Source organism: Carassius gibelio, chromosome B21 (genome assembly GCF_023724105.1).
Source record: "Carassius gibelio isolate Cgi1373 ecotype wild population from Czech Republic chromosome B21, carGib1.2-hapl.c, whole genome shotgun sequence".
Taxonomy (NCBI): Eukaryota; Metazoa; Chordata; class Actinopteri; order Cypriniformes; family Cyprinidae; genus Carassius; species Carassius gibelio.
In genome coordinates this window covers 6,365,225-6,384,448 of record NC_068416.1, presented here as the reverse complement: position 1 = coordinate 6,384,448, position 19,224 = coordinate 6,365,225, and the positions used below count along the sequence as shown (strand labels likewise).

The window sequence follows — 19,224 nt, the reverse complement described above, 5'->3', positions numbered from 1 at the left end:
CAGCATCTTTCACTCGTGAGTTGTTGTGAATAATTACTACAGATGGAGGAATGTGTCGAACACTAAAGTGTATAGATTAAGCAGAGCTGGAGTAAAGGAAGGCTTCACATGGTCTTATCAGGACCATGAAGCAAGATTTGAGCAGGTTATCAATGTTGACCTCTGTGTAGACGCCATTCATCAGTCAAGATGTTCAGATAATCACTGTCAGAATGATCTGTGCTTGTGCAGTAACACTGGAATTAAATAACAGTAAGATCTCCAATTCAAACCCTGAACAATAACACACCAATGAAACAATAGATTAAGGGCCAGTTTTACTAACAGCTTGCGCCAGGGCAAACCGTCCTTTGGTATTAAAATAGTACTGTCAGGTTTTACTAAAGACACACAGTGATGAATTAGCGCAAAAAGGCATAGACACAGTTATTTTTGCAACTGACCTTATTGAATATGCATTTCTAGGAGTTTCCCTTTCAACGTTTGTACTCGTCAAATTGCTTGCATTTGCACTATTATTTAACGGCCCAAAAAATGAAGTCTTCAACTATTTTGCGCTTGAAATGTATGCAGTTTGTTTCTAGGAGAGGCACCGCAGAGAACAGAAAGCACATAGAAGGTACAGGATTTTTCCACATGAAATCAATATTTGGAAAAAACACATTATTTGAACATATTGTTTGCCAAGCCATGTTTTTTTTTTTTTTTTGCTTCAGGAAATAAAAGGCAACTTGGAACCCTTTTGATTCACAAACGTGCATACTCAATGCAAAATAGCTGTTAATTGAAGAGTTAAACTGAACATTATTTAAAATACCTCAAATAACTGATTCACCAGTATATGTTTTTTGCAATCATGACATCAAAGCACCCAATAGTGATGTGGAAAGAGAAATGCTTTATGTGTCTACAGCATATAAAATGAAGAAACTACAATTTGTCAACTCACCTTTTTCACATAAATTATGAGAAAGCATAAAAAAAACAATCATTTGGCTCCTTCATTCAAGTGTTCGGTTCACACATGCTCATATCAGCGGCTTATTGTTTTTACAGTTCAGTGAGTGTTGGATGAACTGGAGCACTGAATCAGTTCATTCATCACAGGATCAGATACGTTGCTGTTTGCGTCGGAGTGACTGTCAGGCATCTGAAAGTGAGTTTTGATTGAGTAACTTGTAGATCTGTGGTAATTGTGCCGTGAACTGTTGCAAAATGTTTAGTACCATTTGATGAACTGGTTCAACTAATTTACTAAAAAGAAATGATTCAAAAGAATGATTCATTTGCACACCGGACATCACTCCGGACCATTTGCATGTGGCTTTGGATTACGGTAATAATTTTGAAATAATGTTCAGTTTCTTACACAGACTGATTGTTTCACTTCATAAGACTTCAATATATCATCAGGAGCCGTGACTATTATTTTCGTGCTGCCTGATGTGCTTTTTTCTTTTTTTTACAAAGTAAAGTTACGGTAGCCTCTATCTTGCATTTTTTGAATCACTAAAGGACTCAGTTTCAGCGTGCCTTGTAATGAATCATAGAATTGAAATTAATAAAAAAACTTACATCTGAGAAAAAAAATATACTTTGGAAGAATGAAAGGTTTGTTTGTTTTGTTATCTTTACAACCAATGCTAATAAATCACTTGGGTGTATCCAGATCTCAGGAATCTGTTGGAGATTTTTTTTATATTGATACAAGTTAACTATATTAAAATTATGACAATGAAATTTCATCTTTGTTCTACATCCCATGAAGCACATCTGTGAATTAAGTAAAGCAACTATCTTTCTGAAAAGTGTAACATTTCAAAATTTTATGACGTATTAAATCAAATGTAAATAACAAACACACACACACACACACACACACACACACACACACACACACACACACACACACACACACACACACGTGTTTGTTTTTGTGAGTTCATCCTATAGGCTTAATGGTTTTTATTCTGTACAAACTGTATATTCTATGGCCCTACACCAACCCTACACCTAACCCTAACCCTCACAGGAAACTTTGTGCATTTTTACTTTCTCAAAAAAACTCATAAAAAAATGATGACATGGGTTATGTCCTCATAAGTCACCCTCTCCTTGTAATACCTGTGTCATACCCATGTCATTATACAGAGTTGTGTCCTGATATGTCACAAAAACAAGAGCACACACACACACACACACACACACACACACACACAGATAAACAAAACATGGTGCTGCTTGACCACGAGACAAGCTGAGAACTAGACAAGGTCTTGCTGGTATGGTCAGTTACACTACAAGAAAAGACAAAATCAGTCATAAAAAATTAGCAATTACTGCCATTACTCGGTTGCAAAAAGTCAATATTTCAACAGTTATTGACCTAATGCTGAAAAATGTGTTGAATTGAGATATAGATTAACCAGCACAAAGACATTTATAGAATGTTATTTCAAATTAACAAATACATAATTTGTTGTTGAGTTCAGGTCCTTGGCATTTTGTCACGATTGAAATGTAAATGTTTAAAAGAGTGTTTTGTGTAATTTATGTGAATGTAATGGCTGTGTGTGCTGTAAAACCAAAGAATAAATGGTGATACAAACTTACAAACTTAAGGAACAGGTTTTATTCACCATACACAATTTACAATGGGAGAAACAAATCTTACACATATACAGAATTGTAAAATCTTACAAATCTTACACATACACAGGCAATAAAAGCCGACATGAGCGTGTGTGTCAGAACAAATGCACCAAGATCATGACAGCTCAACCTGAAAAAGAAAAGCCATACAGCTGTTCTATTATTCATTTAAAAATGCTGTTAAAAAACGAAACAAATAAAGCCTTTGGTTCTTGGCCTGTTGATTAGCGACTGCAAACGGCTACAGCACTTGATGTGTCTCAAGTCTGCCAGCAGTTTTGGTACACTTAATAAACGTTTTAATGACACACATAAACAGAGACTGAGGTGCTGAACAAGTCAATAATAAAATTAACAAATGTACATGACAAGGACAAGAACAGGCTGAAACAGTCTGAGGACAATAGACAATAAATGTGGACTTAAATTTGACTCAATGAGGCACAAGATGCTTTGTTTCTGCCTCATTGGCAAAAGTCAGGCTGGCATTTCAGTGCTAAAAAGAACTGTGAACTCATAATACACTCGCACACACACACATATAATACAGACATTTTAAAAGAACCCTATATTATAATCAGGACTGTACAAAATGTGTGCAGCTAGTTTAGTCTTAAAAAAAAACAACGTGAATGATGTGACGTCTCCGTTCCCTGCTTCAGGGAACATGGGTTATCATACGTCACCGAGACAATGGTTATGTATATGTAACATGATTTTGAAACCACTTTTAATATAGATCACTTCTCCTGCAACAAACTTCTACTCTGTTTAATAAATTTTTCTCCATAAATCAGACATACAGCGCTCACACTGTTTTGAGTATACTGTTACTGGAGCATTGCAATGGCTGTGACTAAATCCAGCTTTCTGGCTCAGTTCTTAAAGAGATAGTTCACTCAAAGTTGAATATTTGCTGTTAATTTACTCACACTCTGGCCATCCAAGATATACTTTAGGCGACTTTCTTTCTTCAGTAGAACAGGAAAGAAGAATTTAAGCTGAAACCATGGTCCTTGGTGATTCATAAAATTGCAGTCAGAAGCTGCCTGCACTTTGAGATTAAAAATAGCATATCAGGCAACACAAATTATTGTGGCTCCTGATGATATATTGAGTTGGCATGAAGCAAAAAAAAAGTCCATCTATGCAATAAACTACAAGTTACTCAATCAAAACTGAAATGAGCCAGAATGGCTCCAGTTCCTCCAACTGAGGATTGATTCGGACCGAAGACAGATGAGCCACTGAAAATAGAATGCGTGAACCTAGCACTTGAATAAAGGGGCAACATTTATGTTTATTCACTTTATGTGCTTTAAACATATAAAACCTCCACATTTCACATCATAATTGTTTAAACAACAATTCTTTCTGGTCCTTGAATCTGATTGGCTGAGAGGAGTGTGACATTATAGTGAACAGAACTCCAACCTTTCACTGTATGTATCACTACGCTTGCAGTCCACCAAATCCACAATCATTGTTTTAGGTGAGAATGTACTTGTTTAACTTGTATGATGGTTGTTGTTGTTTATTAAATAAACAATATTGTGCATAAATAGCAGTAGTATTTAATTATAGCATTTAATATTTGGAAACAATGTGTGTGTTCATGATAGTAATTTTAGTAACATTATTCTGCCATTAGAAAGAGTCATCAGGATAGACTTTTATATTGAAGGAGTGTTGTAAACAAGGACATTTTTTTTTTTTTTTACTTTTAACAACACCTTGTAAGATGAAGCACTGGAAGTTACACTTAACAGATGAAAGGATAGTACGACAAAGATATTGCTTTCCTCAGTGGACATTCATATTCTAAATAAAACAATTAGCTTTAAGTACAGTAATACAATAAGCTTTCAATTAAGCAATGCAACGTTCCTTTGTTACCAGTTCTAAAGTGAAGTTTTCAAATTAGTAACAAAGTGTTTGGCTCAGCTGTTAAACTGTCAACTAGAGAGCCATGAGTCCATGATGGAAAGAAAAGTTTGCAAAAAAGTTCTGTTCTGTTCTGTTGTTGTTTACTATGTATTTGCAGACTTGTGCCAATACACAGCCATATCGCACTGCTACTTGTGTGATATTGCTCGTGTATATGTGACGTCATTGCATGTTTACATAAACAAACTGGAAAATCTGATTTTTTTTTAACAGCTTCATTGAAACTGTCCAAGCGGAACAGTTTTTGGAAAAGAATCGGATTTCCCCATTTGCCTGAGGATCTAGATTACAGGTAATGTTGTATATCATGTACAGTTTCTTGCACAGAGTGATCATTTTGTAACATCAATATAACATCAGGAGCCACAGGGATTTATTTTGTGACTATTTTTTTTTTTTATTGACTCCCAAAGTCACGGCAGCCACTGAATTGGATTTCATGAATCGCCAAGGACCACAGTTTTAACTAAAAACCTTCTTAACTGTTCTATTGAAGAAAAACGGTTTGGATGGCCTGTGGGTGAGTACATTAACAGCAACGTTTGATTTCTTGGTGAACTATCCCTTAAAAAGCCAGACATAAAAGACACACTCAAATCACTCTATAAGTTAATATACTGTAATCAGAGCACATTTATTCAGCGAATGCTAGCCCACTGAGTTTAATTAGATTTGTATGGGACTTAAATGGATCATATTTGTGTCCAGTTTAATGTTCATTGAGGTCTAACTATCTGGCTTTCTGAAGTAATATTGTAGTCATGCATTTCTTACTGAGCCTGAAAGCACATCGAAATGCCAGTTTAGCTATTTTGTGTCAAATAGGGTGATTTGAAGCTGTGCTTGCGATCTTCTCAGTAGAGATGATAGTGTGTTCAGTGCAACAGTGCTCTAATTTGGTTCACGTGTGTTTTCTGTTGCCTTTAAAACATCTGATGCACCAGATGAGTTTTTATCTAGCACAGTGGACCTCATTGGCCATCTAATTCTATTTAGCAAGAATATACTTTTCTTGCAATGTAATTTGCCATTCTATTCTTTAGTTTGGTGTAATATATCATATATGGCCATTTTTAGCTAGTCATCGCGTTATCGTCATAAAAAAAGGTGCGTCAATGAAATCATTTTGTTATCGTTATCGTCATCGTTTATGAAAACAACATTGAATATATGAACGCAGAACTAGTTTAATGAAACAAAAGTTTGTGTTTAAACCAGAATTGAAGCAAAAAAAAAAACTTTTTTTCTTTAATGGTAGTTGTTTGCATGGACTTTTCTTGTTGTGAACTAAAGATATTTTCTATGCCATTACACAAACCTCTGCATTTGGACATTTTGTAGTATGTTTATTAAACAGTTTTCCTGCGTCACACAATGGTGTACTATCCTTGTAGTAGGGACATTTGATCAACTTGACCAACCCGCACACCGTGCTTCTAAAACAAATTATTTAATTAAAAAACAAATATATAATATAGGATTTGTCTTATATGTTGTCCCCAAATGGAGGTCAGCTTTAGCAAATGTTTGGAGGTGACGGTGTCCCCAAAGTGTAGCTTCACAAAAATAAAACACACACACACAGAGCTCTGAGGATGACAGAAAGTACTCACCTCATTACAAAAAGGAAAATGCAAAATGTTACTGTAACACATGTTCATTATAATGAAGTGTACTAAAGACTATAAAACAAAACTTGTAGAATTATGTGATTAGAAACACTGGGATAAGGCAAACAAGTTTTCTACATTGACAAAAACGAGACATGACACTGATGGACACATTTGCTGCTGTGACTACTGTATATATAACAAGTGAACACACTGAGAAAAAAAAGGAAAAACACTCAAACTTTAAAAAGCATTGTGCATAGTTCAGTCATTACCTAACCTGTCTGCTGCTTAATGCTATTTCTGCTAAGAAGGAAGTGCAAAAAATCATCAAATTAGTTCACTGTTGCACTGAAGGGTGTCTTCATTCGTTCCCTTGTTGTTTAAGGTTTCTTGTCATTGAATGTGTGTGTATGTGTGTGTACCTATACAGAAACCCGCATGTGTGTTTGTTTAACTCACTACTAGGATCGAGTCCATTCGCATCCCTTAAAGGTTTTCCCAAGCTTTGGCCGAGTGGGCCGACGCAATCCTCTGCAGAACCGGCCCGCGGTACGCCGCTCATACCTCGCCCACCCAGACCACTGTGTTCCCTCTCTTGACGTCTGACACCTCACAGTGAGGGCTGCTCTGTTTGCCGTCCAGAACGAACAGGGACTCGGCCGACGACGTGACCAAGTAGCGTCCAAACACCCCGCTGGAAACCACCACCCTGTTGGAGTCTCCCCAAGGCCAGCTGCTGGCTGGAATAGGATCCTTGACATCCTCGAGGGCTTTCGTTCTTCCTGAAGCCAGGTCCGAGAAAACCAGCTTGGAGCCCTGCGCCGAAGAGGCCACGATCATGTACTTGTTGGCCTCGGTGAAGGACGGCTGAAACACCAAGTCTGCGAGGGGAATCGAGCCGTCCACTTCATGGCTGGTCCGCAGCTCGCCGCTGAAGGAGATGGTCTGGACTTGTAGCTTTCCGTGTTGCTTGTCCACAGAGACCACAAAGCGGCCATCAGGAGAGACGAACGGCTGGCCGTTGATGTTGGGATTGGGGCCAATGACCTCGTCGCTTACACTGTCGATGAGAAGCTGTGAGCTCGGACCCGAACGGTCCTCGACTTGGCACTCGATAAAATAGTAGCCGCTTAAATGAGTGTAGGCCATGCTGGCTGGAATACAGCTGTAGTTCTTCAGACTGATGGTCTTGACGAGATGGAGGGTCTCAAGGTCAATTTTATGCACCGCGGGCTCCGATTTTAAGTAGACAAAGCCAAACCTGAGATGACAACGGTCAAAGACAGGTTAATGATCTTTTCTACGGATTTATTAAGTGCTGCACTTTTAATTACAACTGTCATTTGCTAGCTTCCCATTTTTGGAAGAATTATGTGGAAAATCTGACAGAGGTCATGCACACTGAGCAGCGGTGATCGTTTCATACCTTACGTGGGTGATAACGAGGTTGGTGGGAGGGAAGTAGAAGTCCTCCACTCCTTCAAATGGAGTATGGATGATCTGACGCTGCTCCACCGCGCTGGCAGAAGTGATCACCTTAGAAAAACAGAAGAGAGTGAAAAGAATATAACAACCAGGGCCAACAGCCGCTGAGTTCAGAAAATATACAGGCTGTGCAATTTTTCCTTTAAAACAGGCAGAACGAATTGGGAAAACATGTAATTGCAATTTGTTCTATTATTATTAATATTTTTATGTAATATTTTTTATTATTGATACTTAATAGTATTCATTAACTGTAAAGTATCTAATAATAACTTTTATTTATAAAATAATGATTATAATTATGATTATTATTATTTTATATAACAGTACAATAGCAATAATAATATTGATGGTTGTTTTTTCTTTGCTTTTAAATGTTAAATAATAGAGGTTTTTATGTTGCCAGAGAAACTTATCTTTTGAAATGCTGCTCTTTTGCTGATAACAGTTTTATAAATGATTCTCATTACAAACTAGGGAAGATTTTTGGACATGTTGCATTTTAAATTTACGTATGTTATAAGACAGAACTTCACTCTGAAACACACAGCACATCAGATTACATATTTATATAATTGCAATGCAGTTTTTTAAGATTTCATAATCATACTAAGCCTTATTGCTTTCTCAGGCATTGTTAGAGTTAAAGTTATCAAGTTAATGGTGTTTCCATCATGCCCGTTTCTCAACAGTTTCTTCATTTTTTTTAATTCAAAAGCTGACAATGTTTGTAAACATGTTCCATTTGTTTCTGCTATCACGTCACTGTTCACTGGTGTTCTTTTTACTAACTTTCCTCAACTTGATACTGAGTCTCTCAAACTGGAGGTTCAGTATTTAGCATGAAATCTACCACTTCCTTGCTTGACCCTATTCCTACTAGCTTATTTAAATCTCGCTTTAATGCTTTGTGTCCTGCTGTTCTCAGTATTATAAATGACTCCTTACAGACTGGGGTTGTTCAAGCATTATTAAAGATTGCTGCTTTAACCCCTGTACCAAAAAAAAATAAAATGTTGACTGGACGACTTCAGTTAGTTTATTCCTATTTCAAATCTCCAGTTTTTGTCAAAATTATTTGAGTGTATTGTTGCTTCTCATTTGTGCAACCAACTCACAGTTAATAATCTTTTTGAACCTCTTCAGTCGGGTTTTCGTAAATTTCACAGTACTGAGACGGCCTTGGTCAAAGTCAGCAATGATTAGTTGATGGCTTCTGACTCTGGTGCAACATCTATTCTTATTCTTCTTGATCTAAGAGCCGCGTTTGATACTGTGGAGCACAGTCTACTACTTACTCATCTTGAAAGAGTGTTTGGTGTGTCTAGGTCTGAGATTAACTCTGTCTCAACTGGCGTCCCTCAGGGGTCAGTTTTAGGTCGTTCACCTTTTAACATTTATTTGTCAGCTTTAGGCCACCGTTTGATAATTCATTACCATTTTGTATGCAGATAAAATGCATATTTATATACATTCATAACCTCATGTGCACCTTGACGTTGCTTTTTTGTCTAAGATTAAAATATGGATGTATAATAATTACTTGTGTTTGATTGGGGTCAAATTTTGCTCAATTTGCTTGTTGATTTTGTATTGTTTTTTACTGTATTGATTACATTGTGTTCAGTGCTTTGAGAAGCTGCTAAAGTTTATTATTATTATTATTATTATTATTAAAGTTAACTGGTGACTTACACTTCATTCTGGTTTTACTCACATTTTGTCATTGGTTTCATTTGTAAGTCGCTTTGGATAAAAGAATCTGCTAAATTATTAAATGTAAATAGTAAGCGAACTCCAGACCCAGATTACAAACATGGCTAAATCTGACCAAATTGAGGAGATGATAAGCAAAGATCTTCAATAACTCTCACTTTGATATTTTATTATATAATAAGACATTCATGAATTTACTGTATAAGTACAGCTTCCAACAGTGGTGTAATACTGCCATACAGCCTTCATGTCGAGTGTTTAAACATGTCTATAATGCTTTCCCTGCTCCCTTTACAGTTAATTTTCATCTGTCAAACTGCTAAACTTCTCCTCCGGTCACATTTTCAGAAAAAAGAGAAACTGAAGAGTGTTAAGAAAAATACAGGCAGGTGAACTCTTTAAGTGCATGTTTTATTAATATTATATTACCTGCAAGTAGTTTTTAAAATATACTTTTAAAATTTTAAAGTAGAAGTTACTAAAAAGAAGCACCTTTATAATCACAAAGGAATTGTCCAAGCCATTTTTATATTTATAATGTGTTACAGGATATTTTATGTTTTTACTGCAATATTTACATATAAAAACAATTCTCAAATGTAGATATAGGATTGCTATGAGACCACTCAGAAATTGTGCAAAGGAAGTTCAGACTTGGCTTATATTTAAATAAAGGTTTTAGTACATTCACTTGTTACCCAATAGTTACAATACTAGCAACATAATGAAAATATTAGAAGTTTAGTTCTGAATTCACACCAATTTTATTAAAAGAGCTTATAAAGTTGATAAAAATGCCACTGTTGGCTTCATTGCAGATGATTATGAATGCAAATGATGAGTTCTTGATTTGTGAATGTGCGTGATGAGTGCAGGATCAGAGCCAAGCGCACACATGTGGCTCTATCTCCCTTCATTTGTTTAATCTAATGAACTGACAAACAGGTTCAGATGTTTGACTAAAAATATAGAGCCATTTAAAAAAATGGTTTTGATATTTCACCTCTCAAGCTGAGCACTGCCTCCGGGCCCGACAAATTGCCAGTGCCCCGGTCAATTACTTGCATTCAAAATGAGTCGAATATTATCAAGCCATTTATTTGTTGTGTGAATCCATATCCCCTGCAGCCAATTATGCAGCTTCCCTCTAAAAGTGCTCTTTAGCATTTCTGAGTGATTCATAGCAAACGCCTTCATTATTCTGTGCGGCTGAAACTCTGTGAGCATGCTGAACAAGCAAACACACCTGAGGACTTTCCCGCTGTTTAATAAAACATGAATTATTCATGTGAATGGGGGCTGGATTACACATTGTTTGTTAAATAAAAAGCCTTTCATTTGTTCTGTCTTTGAGGCTGTGTGTTTCTCAGATGCGTGTGCTGACATGAGGACAGCTGAGATCAAACCTGGCAAAGAATAAAGTGGGAACCGGGAAAATGTTCTTCATTTAGCAGATAGCGTCTTATTTGCCTGCAGCTCGAGTCAGGAGCTCTACCTGACACTGAACTGCACTGTGCAGAAACACATTCAGAAATTGCTCGTAAATTGTACAAACAACTACGAAGAATCAATAAGTAATGCACTGAATTAAACAAGAACTTTTGACAAAAACTGAAATCGTATTTTCTCGTCTTAAACTCCAATAATTTTTGGAATTTTTTTACGGTTCAGTTAATGCACATGCAATTAATCTTCATAATGCATTTAAAATCTATACTATTTATAAATTTCGGGTTGCTAGAATCATTATTTTCTAAAAGATTTAAAGATTATTAAAGATTTTTCAGATAAATCCATATAGCGTCAGATTACCCCCTTTTTATTAATTAAATGAAACAAAAGAAAAAAGAAGAAATTACGCAATATATATAGTATTGATGAGAAATTTTACTTGGATAAATTATTTTATGAAATCTATATGAACATAAAATCTGTGATTTATGAGTATATCAACCTTAATTCCATTGAAGTCATGTTTCATTCAATCCATATTTATAAAACCTACCTATTTATTTCTAACTAAGTCGTTATGCCATAAGTATAACTCTGAATTGTTTCCAAACAAAATAAATTATTTTAAATAGCATAAACATTAAATTTCATGTGTAAAGTCATCGTGTTTTCATGCTGAAGTGGTTCCTCAATAATCATGTTTGTCAAAAACATGAACAAAAACATAATTAATTGCGAAAAGCTTTTGAGATTTGTGAGAACTATTTTACAAAAGTTGTTTAATATAACTATATGGAAAATTTTACGAAAAATATATTTTGACAACAAATGGTACTCCATACAAATTAAAACGAGAGCATGAAACATGACTTTTTGGTTATATCTCCTAAAAATGAAAGCAAAAAATTTTGAATTTTAAATTTTAAAACTAAGCGTAGTTATCTTTTTTTTTATTATTTTTATTATGTATCTCCTTTAGGTCAAAATGGACCTCAGTGTGTTATGAGGCTGCAGTCAGTGCAGAAATGCATTTGTCAAGCATAGACTATCACACATTAACATTATAAACATTCAAAGATACAGACAGTTAGCAGATAAAAGGATAATAATAATAATAATAAAAAGCACATAACAGTGGGGCATGAAGAAAGTGTGAGTACTCGTTAATATGCTTGAGAGTCTTTAGGAACTATCTGGGTGAATTATAATTCAGGCCAAAGCTAGAAACAGTATTTTCCTTCTGAGTGTCACCTGCAGTGTAGAGCGGGACTTCTGCAGGTCTCTCCAGCTCAACAGCCACAGCTGATCATGAGATTTGTCGTAGAAGAGTTTGACGGGCATGGCGTCTGTTTCCATAGCCTGTCATTCAACACAAGAGGGGAAAGTCTTTCAGTTTCGCTTGTCAAGAGCAGCTGTTATGAGTAAAGCACCCATTGTGATTTATTTTGGCAAGTGTCATATTAGAGGCTGTGCTTTCACTATGAACACTTTCAGAATGAATGTAGTGTATGCTCCAGATGAAGCCCAAAGCAGACTCAGCTGTTGAGTCTCTGAGCACACACACAAGTGATGTTTCCTTCATCAGTTGATTTTAACTAATTTAATTGTCAAAGCAAAACAGACCAGCAGAATTGTGTGCAAATGTAAGTTACTTAGTATTAGTATTTTGATTACTGAACTGTGTGTAACAGCATATTCACAGTCTGAAGTGCTCTAAATGTGATGTCATGTGATGTCATGTGGCCTTGTGATCCAATCACAGCCATTGATACTGAGGAACGTATAATACTGTTTGATTCATGAAAAAAGCTCTTACTCATAATTTAATATTGCTTTGCATTGTTTATATTTCTAGTTTTCAAGTGTTGAAACCTTGCAACCTTGTAATATTTATACATAGATTTGAAAAAATGGCAAACGTTATTTTTAGAAACAGAAATCAGTAGAGCTTTGTTAACATGTATGTTTACACACACAATGAATTTGACTTGACGACAGGAGCTTCCAGTGCAGAAGAATGTACAGACATACTGTAGTGCAGACATACATAGGAATAACACAATAGGGATGGAATATAATACTAATATAAGAAAAAAACTGAATTTTATTTATATACCATATAAAGAATAGAAGTAAAGAAAAAAACGGTAGTTGTTTAAATAAATGTACAGATATGTTGTAAGTGTGCTGATATGTTTTTTACAAAGTGTGCAGTTTACAAGTGTACACATTTTTTATTCTGTGTATAAATGTGTCAAACTTTAGGAGATTGAGAGAGGGGTCCTTTGAAGTGCAGTCATTTGTGTACAAGGAGAAGAACAGTGGGGAGAGAACAGAACCCTGAGGGGCGCCAGTGATAATGGTGATAGTCCTGGATGTTAGTTTGCCCAGCTTCACTAGCTGCTAGGGATGGGGAGTTGATTCTGGAGTCAGAGTCGACTCCAGCACTGGAATCTACTTTCGGTGTCGACTCCAATATCGATGATGTCTTCACTAATTCTTAAATCCCTATAGTGCATTCATGGGAGTTGAGTTCTGTATTATATCAGCAAAGACTGAATGAAATTAAGGGAGGGTCCGTTTGCAGTGCAGTCAATGCTCAGTGTACTTTATTAAGTCTGTGCTATACTTTCAGCATGAGCAATTCAGACGCATAAATGGACAGCGCACACATGGAAAGCATAAAACAGTATATTTAATAGACATTCAGGTTTAGGCGCAATATTATAAAATCTAGTTTTACTTATGTACTTATTTACTTATGTTTAAGCAAGTAGCAAACACAGCCCACCGTAAACTTTTTGTGAAAATGTGAAATGTGAAAAGTTACTAGGTTATCACAATTTTAAATAAAAATTTACCATTGACAAAAACAACCATCTCGTGGCTATTTTTGATTTAATTTTTTTATACAAGTAACCCTGCTGGTCATGAAAAATAATACAAATTCTAACTCCACGAGTGCCATCAGTTACCATGTTTATCTAAATGTGTAGGGTACTTTTCCTTGCTTTACCCTATAGCTATAAGTAGCCTACTTTAATTTGCCTATATGGATTTATGGTGGTATTAATGCATTTCGTATCAACCCATGTACATTTTTAAAGTCAGCAATGCCCTTTAACTTTAATTCAGCATGTTCAGCACAGCAAAAAATAGACTCGATGCTGTAGATGCACCGCTCAGAACACATTGAGTGAACGCTCAACATGGGAAAGAAAAAACAAAAAAAACATGCACTGCAAATGGATTATGTGTGAAACTCAATAGCCTATAGGCTACATTAGGTTTTTAATAAAGGCTATTCAATCATTACACTAAGCTTAAATCATTAAAAACTGACAGGTCTAAATTTGTATTGAATTTTGTATTTAGGCCTATTGTATTTATTTCTTTTAATAATCCTATTTAAGACAATTTAGGCCTACATTTAGCACCATCCCCTAACCATTATAATGTGAAGAATTCATTAAAGAATATATAAGTTTTTATTTAATTCAGAGAGAGCATTCCACCACGGCTGAATTTTCCCTTTGTGAATGAAGTGTCTGCAACAGCAAGCAATGGTGATAGTTAATTTAAAGGTAATGTCACTGCTAGATTGGACTAGTTTGGACAGTCACGGTAAATTCACAGCTGACTTTTTTTTTTTATATACTGTAAATTTCACAGATTTTGCATGCATCTCCTCTAGGTTCTGAAATCTCAACCATGTCTGAAGCTGAATGATTTTAAAGTCTGCAAAGAAGTGTTCAGGTTAGACATTTCTTATCAAATTCATCCACGAACAAATTATCCACTCTGATTTTACTGTGTGACTGTGTGATGATCACATGTAACCTGGATTACTGTATGTAAGTAATTACATGATTACATATTATTCACACAAATAGTAATACATTTTACAAAATGTATTGATTCTCCTTAATTCAATAAATAAATAAATAAGTAAAAATAAATCATAATAATTTACAACATAACACATTCAGCAATATTTCAGCACATTCACAAAATGGTTTTGTTGCCATTCACACAAAGACCAGTTTGAAGTCAGGTGGATATAATAACAGAAATTTGAGAAACCACCAAAAACCAAATCGTTTGACCGTTGAATTTACAATAAATAAATAAATAATAATAATAACGATGATAATAATGTTTTCTCAACATTTCAAATCTACATCAACTACTGATAAACACATTCATTTTTATTGAATAATCACTCAGGTTGTTGAATCATGTATTTAAAGCACATTAAAATGCACAAATTCACATTATATCGTATTTACGTAATGCACACTCAAGTTTTTTTTTTTTTTTTTTGTCTTTTCATTAAACCCCCTGCAGGTCTTTTACAAACCCCAGTGTGGGAAACTTCGGTAATGTATTGTTTAATGCACTTTATGTTGTTAATAACAACAGCTGGAATATATTTTCTTTGTCTTTGTATTTTTATATCAACATGTTACAAGATTGCCTTATTTAAATCAATGTGATAAACAAGTTAGGTCAGAAGTAATCAAAAAGTAGTCTGAAAAGATTACCTAAAACATGTAATGTAATGGGTTATATTACTAACTACAAATGTTGTCATGTATTCTGGATTTGCAAGTAATCTACCCAGCACTGATAACATCTACTGAGATCTCTAATAAGATATGAGAGCTGTGTTTGACTGAAGACGGACACATCCTCACCTGCATGACTCTCTGCGCCTGTGTGTCGATCAGCAGCAGTCTGTTCTGAAGCGGCTGAGACACGTACACGTACTTGTCCCTCACGCTGACCGCTGATGCCCATACACACTCCTGTGAAGAGACGCCGGTGCTGCTGGGACACAGTTCTTCCTGCAGGGACGGACACATGCCTGAACCAATGTTTGTGTCTGTGCACTTGGAAAATGCATAGTTATTTATACGAACCGGTAGCCTCCAGGGTACATGACCCTTGCACAAAAGGTTCTTTACAGTAGAAAAAGGTTCTTTAGATTGTTTACTAAACAAAAAAGGTGCTTATCAGAACCTTTCACTGGAGAGTTCTTATGGGAACAAAAAAATTTTTTTTTTATGACATCACTGTGAAAACCACCCCCTTTGAAACCTTTAACAATGTCAATACATGTTCACCTCCAAATCAAAAGAACCAATATATATATATATATATATATATATATATATATATATATATATATATATTAATTAAATTAATTAATAAATTTAATTAATTAATTAATTAATTAATTCTGTCAGTCATATATATATATATATGATTATAATATTGTTTAAATAAAGCATCTGGATGTACTTACTGAACATTAAAAGTCTGATATAAAGAGTTTTTTTTTCTCTTCTAGTCACCAAGGCTGCATTTATTTGATTAAATATACAATAAAAACAGTTATATTATGAAATATTACTAGAATTCAAAATATTTGCTATTTGAGTTTATTTTAAAATGTATTTTATTCCTTTGATCAACTCCATTCTTCAGTGACATGATCCTTCAGAAATCATTCTAATATACTGATTTCCTGCTCATTTCTGATTATTAACAATGTTAATCATATGCATCATATTTTTTTGAAACGGCGATATATATATATATATATATATATATATATAATGTTTTTTAATTCTTTGCTTTGAAACATAAATAATTTATAATAAAAATAATTTTAATGCATGCTTATTATGACTCGTAGTGCACCTTTTAATGCATTATATGATCTCACTAATTATAACCACAGTTAGAAATTATAATAAATATCTATTCATTATTCAATTAATACATTAGAACACATTTATGAAAAGATAGAATGCATTACAACATACATCATGAATACTTTCATAATGCATTAAACATAAAGGCTTTAAATGAAGTGTTACTAAATAAAAGTATTTTTGAACAGTAGTATATATTATACTAATGACAATGGTTTGCTTTTGCAATAATACGAATCATGGGGCTGGAAGAATGTGAAAATAATCTTAAAACAGTTAGGCTTCACTGGCATTAAGCATAATGACTACTCTTATTTCTGTCTTTTGTTTTGGGTTCGAGCCAAGACTTACATAACTACCCAGAATCCTCTCTGTCCGCGGGATGCGTCTGCGAATCTCACAGTTGCCGGGCTGCAGTATGGTGATCCCCTCGCTGGAGAACACGTAGAACATGTTCCCTACACTGAGCCCTGCAAGCACACACAACATCACACATGCCATTACACACACTCTCTTCCTTCAGAGAGAACAACAGCAAACGGCGTGCCACCAGGGGGAGAAAAAGGTTTCAAACAATGTGGCTGTCATACGGTCAGACAGCAGAGACTATTAAAATCTCCTGAAACCACTCCAAAAAGCGCATTTGCAGGTCTGTCACCTGGCAGCAAACAACAGCTGCTAATTAGCGTGGTCACGTCAGAGGAGCGGCGGCACTGAGTCGTCATGCTGTCAGAAAACAGAAGGTGTAAAAACACACAGTCACAGGTAAGCTGTGCATGATCAGTGCTGGCGGTCATCTCCATGAGTCGAGACGGCGGATGACTGATCCTAATGATCACACGCAGGCACTGATTCGTGCAGAAGCCGAAACTAAATAAGGTAACACTTTATTTTGATAGTCCACTTTAGACATTCTACTAGCAGTAAGTAACTTTGCAACTACATGTCAACTAGCAGTTAGTAGAGTCTTAGCAGACTGTCTGCTTAATATCTTCTAACACTTTCTTTGTCAACTAACTGTCAACTTATACTAAGCCTAAACCTACCCCTAAAACTAACCCTAAACCTACCCTAACAGTCTACTCTGAGAGTTAGTAGACATGTAGTTCCAAATTTCTGAGATTTAGTTGATATGTAGTTGACATGTAGCTACAAAGTTACTTATAGTCAGTAGAATGTCTAAAGTGGACTATCGAAATAAAGTGTAACCCTAAATAAAAAATAAAAACGGTAATTGCCACTTTTTATCTCACAGATCTGACTGTTTTCTTACAATTACGAGTTTATATCTCACAATTCAAAAAAAGAAAGAAAGAAATATATATTTTTGAGTTTATATCTTTATATCCCAAAATGCAGCTTTATATCCCACAATTCTGAGGAATGAAGTGAGAATTGGCAAGAAAAAAAATCATAAAAAAGTCAGTTTACATCTCACCATTTTTTTTTCTGAAAACTGCATAATATAATCTTGCGATTATTAGTGAAAAAGTCAAGTTCTGAGGAAAAAAAGACTTCTGCTTCTCAGAATTACGAGTTTATATCTTACAAGTCTTACCTTTTTCTCAGAATTACGAGTTAAGCGCAATTATATTTAATACACAAAATTGTGAATTATAAAGTCAGAAATTAGATATAAATTCACAAATGTAAGAAAATATCAGTCTTTTTCCACTCAGAATTGGACTTTATTGCAAGTTTATATATCACAATAATAAAAATAATAAAAGTCAGAGTTTATATCTTGCGATTCTTACTTTATTTTTCAGAATTGCAACTTTGTATCCCACGATCCCACAACTTTATGACTCGCAATTTGAGCTAATATCAAACAGTTCTGAGAAAAAGTCCGAATTGCACATTTTTATCACACAGTTAGGAGAAAAAACTGAAATGCGAGATGCAAACACAATTGCGAGAAAAAAGTTACACTTTGGAGAGAAAAAGTAGCTATTACATTTTGTGTTTTTATTCAGTGGTGGAAAGTGGCTTCCAATGATTTGCGAGGGGGCAGTTCAAACACTATTATGAATCAGCTTTTTCATAGAAATGTGTATGATTTTTATAAAATTAAAATGGTGGTCCACTTTAGAGTGGGGTGTGAGCAGTTCGATTAGCAAAAAAATGTATTTGTTAAAAAAAAATGTATATGTAATGTATTTTATATGTATAAAATGTTAACATTTAAAAACAACAAAAACATAATGACAAAATGCTGACAAGACAACGAAGGTAATTTTACAAAATGACAAAAGATAACTTTAACTAAAATTAACATGAAAGCTGGAGATATATTTAAAAATCTAATTGAAAATATTAATAATAACTACAATAGTATCTCAATGATACTAAAATAATGGGATTCAAATGGGATGGTTAATACCATTTAATACGTCAGTGTCCACATTAGAGACAATAATCATATTTTGTAACATGTTTAAAACATATAATAAAAATAAATAATAATAAAAATAAATAAAAAATTTTGTTACTACTGTAAAGCCATATAAAGTATATATTTGCTTCAAGCAGTGTAAGAAGTTTTCTGAATATTTCTGTATTTTTTTAAATAAACAGAAACAGTAAACTTTGCTGAAGGGGTTGTTTAGAACAGGATTTTATGCAAAACATATGACTTT

At 34.7% G+C, this 19,224-nt stretch overlaps 1 protein-coding gene across 1 annotated transcript in view; it reads right to left on the bottom strand.

The window, feature by feature from the left end:
* Positions 1-2,609: 2,609 nt before the first annotated feature.
* The window catches only part of fstl4 (follistatin-like 4), a 163,467-nt gene continuing 146,852 nt past the window's right edge, over positions 2,610-19,224 (bottom strand). Inside the window, exons 12-16 of the mRNA XM_052588302.1 lie at positions 16,937-17,055; positions 15,563-15,712; positions 12,117-12,224; positions 7,639-7,748; positions 2,610-7,473 (exon numbers count right to left, since the gene is read on the bottom strand). Of these exons, the coding sequence (XP_052444262.1) occupies positions 6,771-7,473; positions 7,639-7,748; positions 12,117-12,224; positions 15,563-15,712; positions 16,937-17,055 (1,190 nt within the window). The 3' untranslated portion in view covers positions 2,610-6,770. The remainder of the gene's footprint in view (positions 7,474-7,638; positions 7,749-12,116; positions 12,225-15,562; positions 15,713-16,936; positions 17,056-19,224) is intronic.